The following is a 4906-nucleotide window of genomic DNA, read 5'->3' as shown; positions in this document are numbered from 1 at the left end:
TGTCTCATTAGGACCATCACAAAGGGCTATGAACACATTAAGAGCCTTAAGCTCATCCTCGTGTCAAGCTCTGGCCCCTCAATGGAGCTTTGCTAGGTTTACTCTAGTTATCTCTGCTCCACGCCATAGGAATGGAAAATCAGCACAAGGGCTTCAACCCCATTTCCCTCGACGTCTCGAGAACTAGTCTCCTCGTTAAGTCTTTAGTGAGAGGGTCTGCCAGATTTTGTTACGACCTCACATAATCCAAGGCTATTACCCCATTTTTCAGCATATGCTTTACTGCAGCATGCCTTATCTTGTTGTGTCTCTTCTTGCCATTGAATACATTGTTATTTGCAATTGCAATGGCAGCCTGTGAGTCACAATGAAGGGAAATTGGTGTCGTTTCCCTTCCCCACTGTGGTATGTCTCCCAAGAGACTCCTCAACCACTCTGCCTCCTGACATGCGAGCTCAAGAAAGATAAATTCAGACTCCATGGTGGAGCGTGCTATGCATGTCTGTTTGGAAGACTTCCATGACACAACCCCTCCACCTAATACAAAAACATAACCACTAGTAGAACTGATTTCATCATTATCAGTGACCTAGTTAACAGCACAGTAGCCTTCCAGAACAGCTGAGAACTTTCCATAATGCAGGCCTAGGTCAATTGTGCCTCTTAAATACTTAAGCAGACAATGAAGTGCACTCCAGTGTTCCTCACTAGGGTTATGTGTGTATCTACTCAGTCTATTCACCGCGAAGGCAATGTCAGGTCTAGTGTGATTCATCAGAAACATCACACTTCCCATGATCTTAGCATACTCATATTGTGTGACACCTAGTCCTTCATTTTTCACCAGAGTTGTGCTACGGTCATAGGGGGTTCTCACAGGATTCACATCATAGGAGTTGAACTTTCTCAGTATCTGTTCAATATAATGAGGTTGACTTAGAGAGATTCCATCTCGGGTTCTCTTTATTTTGACCCCTAGTATGACATCTGCCTCTCCTAAGTCTTTCATCTAAAACTTAGATGACAGAAAGGTCTTTACCTCATTCACATCATCTTCATTGGCACCAAAGATGAGCATGTCGTCAACATACAGACATATGATGACATCTCCAGACTTACACTGTTTAGAATATAAACATGAGTCTGAGTTATTCACAGTGAAGTCGTTGCTCAGCATGGTATCATCGAATTTCTCATACCATTTCTTAGGTGCCTGTTTTAGACCATAGAGGAACTTCTTCAGTTTACATACCTTGTTCTCTTGACCAGGGATCACAAATCCCTCTGGTTGAGACATATAAATATCCTCATCTAGATCTTCATTCAAGAAGGTTGTTTTAACATCCATTTGATGTATTACAAGGTCATGCATGGCAACCAACGCAATAAGAGACCTAATTGTGGTGATTTTAGTCACTGGAGAGTAGGTGTCAAAGTAGTCAAGTCCCTCTGTGTGTGTAAAGCCTCTGATCACCAGTCTGGCTTTATACTTATCTATGGTCCCATCTGGCCTCATCTTTTTCTTAAAGATCCACTTATTGCTAATGGGTTTACACCCTTTAGGTAAGTCTGCCAGCTCCCACGTGTGATTGACAAGGATAGAGTTTAGCTCACTTTTTATGGCCTTTTTCCATAAGCTTGCATCTGCTGAAGTTATGGCTTCATGATAAGTCTTTGGATCAGTCTCAATTAAGAAACTAGATACAAACTGATCGTTAAGCCAGTCAACACCTTCAGATAGAAAAGCAGTAATGAAATCGGGGCCAAAAGTTTTCTCTATCCTACATCTCTTACTTTTCTGACGTTCTGTTTCATCTTCTACACTATCAGTGGTAGAACTAGATGGAAGCATACTATTAGGCACTTCTTCATGCATGGGTAAGTTAGTAAGTGACGAATCATTCATAGGAATATTTTCAACAAGTAGTTTCACAGGAAACTCATGCTCAAAGAATTCGACATCTCTAGATTCTATTATTGTTCCATCTTTTAATAACATGAATCTATATGCTGCACTATTTTGAGCATAACCAATAAATACAGAATCAACTGTCTTTGGTCCGACACTGACTTTCCTAAAGTCAAGTATACCCACTTTGGCCAGATGCCCAGACACCCCCACACTCTTAGAAATTTCAAATTAGGTCCATAACCTTTCCATAATTCGTAAGGTGTTTTGTCTAGCCCTTTGTGAAGTACTCTGTTGAGTATGTGGCAGGCAGATAAGATCGCCTCCCCCCACAGTTCATCGAGTAAGCCTGAGCTTAGAAGCATAACGTTCATCATGTTTTTGAGTGTCCTATTTTTCTTCTCAGCCAAACCATTATGTTGTGGCGTATAAGGAGCACCAAATTCGTGGATGATTCCATGTTTTTCACAGAAAGATTTAAGGGTGTTAGAGTTATACACTCCTCTCGTGTCAGACCTAAACCTCTTTATTTTTCTGTCTAGTTGGTTTTGTACTTCAGCCTTATAATTTAGAAAAGCTTCTTCAGCTTCATTCTTAGACCTCAGGAGGTAAACTTTCGTAGACCTAGAGTAGTCATCTATGAAGGTAATGTAGTATCTCATACCCCCCCCTCTGCTAGCTAGGTTTCTGAAGTCAGCTAAGTCTGAGTGTACTAGTTGTAAAAGTTCTGTCGTTCTGTTTGTGACATTCTTAAAGGACAGTTTCGCGTGTTTAACTTCTACACATGTGGGACATCTAGTGTGATCATCAAGATCGTCTGCACTGATGACTCTATTTTCTTTAAGTTTCTTAATAGAAGCATAATTAACGTGCCCTAATCTACCATGCCATAAATCAGAAGACTCAACGATATAAGCAGAATAGAATTATTATTAATTTCTGAATCGACGTTCACTACAAAAAGCCCCCCACTCACATATCCCTTCCCAACAAAGACCCCATTCTTAGAGATTACAATTTTATCAGACTCAAAGACTAATTTTAAACCAGCTTTGTTGAGAAGATATCCCGAGATCAGATTCCTCGTTAGGGTAGGCACGTAGAGAAAATCGTTCAGAGACAGATTCTTTCCAGAGGTGAGTTTCAGAAGAACCTTTCCTTTTCCCATGATTCCAGCTTTTGCAGAGTTGCCCATATAGACGCTGGATCCATCGTTCATCTCCTGGAACGTTTGAAACATCTCTCTGTTTGCACACATATGCCTAGAAGCTACTATGTCCAGCACCCATTCTTGTTTGCTTTCTACCAGACAAGTCTCGGCTACTACTTCAATGATCTCTTTAGACTCAGAAACATTCAGTACAACAGCGTTTGAGCGTTGGTCCTTCCTCTGGTTGCACTGGTATGCCTTATGTCCTGATTTTCCACAGACATAGCAGAGACCCTTCGATTTCTGGATCTTAGAGTTGGACTTGACTCCTTCTGTCTTACTCTTTCCAGACTTCTTCTTCTTATTATTAGTTTTTAACCTGTCTTTGTTTCCAGAGGGAACAGATTCAACCAAGTTAGCAGTAGAGGAATTCAAAGAGAGGTTAGCAAACTTATCCTTGAGGCGATTAGCCTCTTCAGTCCTCATGTGACTGATCAGCTCTTGAAGGGACATGTCCTTCTTCTTGTGCTACAGATGGTTTCTGTAGTCACTCCAGGATTGAGGAAACTTCTCTAGCAGAACATTAGCTTGAAGGATTTCACACATCTTCATACCTTCAGCAAGTATTTCTGCAACCAGGTTCTCATAGACATGAACCGGATCCATGATTGAGGAATCATCTTTGATCTGGAACTGCAACCACTTTCCCACGATGTACTTCTTCCTCCAAGCGTCATCAGCTCCATATTTCTTTTCAAGTGTATCCCAGATATCCTTAGCAGATTTGTAGTTAACAAACAAGTCGAATAACTTGTTGTCCATATGATTCAGCAGATGTCCTCGAACAATTTTGTTGTCTTTTTCTTGTTTGACGACATCACCTTTCGAAGTAGAAGACCTATCCTTAACAGGGGTACTATCGATGTCGATTGAAGAACCAGTGGATAAATCTTTGAACAGAATATAATCAACTTCGAGTTGTTCGAAGAAGATAAGCAGCTTTTGTGACCACCTCTTGTAGTTAGTTCCATCAAGAGGGATCATCTTTGACATATCAGGTAGAGTTTTGAGATTAACAACAACCATTGATCAGAAAATCACTTTCAAATTGTTGGAAATATAGAGTAGATCAATGGATTGATCGAACAGTAAACACTTTCTTCGTTGTGTCGTGGTATGGAGGCCACTGCCTTGAAAGTGATTTCGGAGTAACCTTGGTTCAAATTACTGTTTCCGTTCACTCCCCAAGGATTGACCACAGCTTACCACCTCTGTTTGCACTGACAGAGAAAGTAATGGAGATTGCCAAACTCGAAGCTAGAGCAGACAGAGAGAGGAAGATAGCCGAATTGAGTTGTGTGTTTTCTCTCTTGATTTTGGCCAGTATGTATAGCCTCTGAGAAAACCCTAACCACCTAGGAAACTGATGGGTCATGAAAACGTCCCATCTAAGTCGTTTAATTTAGCCAAGTTAGTCGGTTTCGAGTCTTTATTATAATAAAATGGTTGATTTTCTTGATTAGGTGTCTTTTGCAGAGTTAGGTGTGAAAAACGGTTAAAAACGAGGAAAAGATGCATAAAGGGTATTTTGGTCATTTGGAGTCAAGGAAATTCTGGTAATTTGGCCAAGGTCAGTGTGTGGTTGAAAATTAGAGGTCGAGACGAGTCCATAGGAGAAAACGGAAGTCAAATCGGAGTCCGGACGAAGGAATAAATCAAAGTCAAAGGTGGGTCAAATTCTGTTGACTAGGTGGGACACATTCGGTACACATTCGGTACACATTCGGTACACATTCAGTACACATTCGGTACACATTCTGTTGTGTGAAATCAAGAGAATCAAAGGC

The 4906-nt window shown here is 40.8% G+C and overlaps 1 protein-coding gene across 1 annotated transcript; it reads right to left on the bottom strand.

Annotated features, from left to right (window-relative positions):
* Window positions 1-3587: 3587 nt before the first annotated feature.
* LOC147548658 (uncharacterized) lies at window positions 3588-4145 on the bottom strand. The gene has a single exon (XM_086668094.1). It carries the CDS (start codon window positions 4143-4145, stop codon window positions 3588-3590), a length of 558 nt encoding a protein of 185 aa, XP_086524220.1.
* Window positions 4146-4906: the final 761 nt, after the last annotated feature.

Source organism: Eschscholzia californica, unplaced genomic scaffold (assembly GCF_041429995.1).
Source record: "Eschscholzia californica isolate CP2 unplaced genomic scaffold, dmEscCali1.0.p SCAF_3, whole genome shotgun sequence".
In the NCBI taxonomy this organism is placed as follows: Eukaryota; Viridiplantae; Streptophyta; class Magnoliopsida; order Ranunculales; family Papaveraceae; genus Eschscholzia; species Eschscholzia californica.
The sequence above is the reverse complement of the archived record's forward strand: the minus strand, read 5'-3'. Positions and strand labels throughout refer to the sequence as shown.

What these genes read in the sequence shown, in the direction of transcription:
- LOC147548658 (XM_086668094.1), bottom strand. Translation starts at nt 4,145, where the DNA reads ATGGTTGTTGTTAATCTCAAAACTCTACCTGATATGTCAAAGATGATC.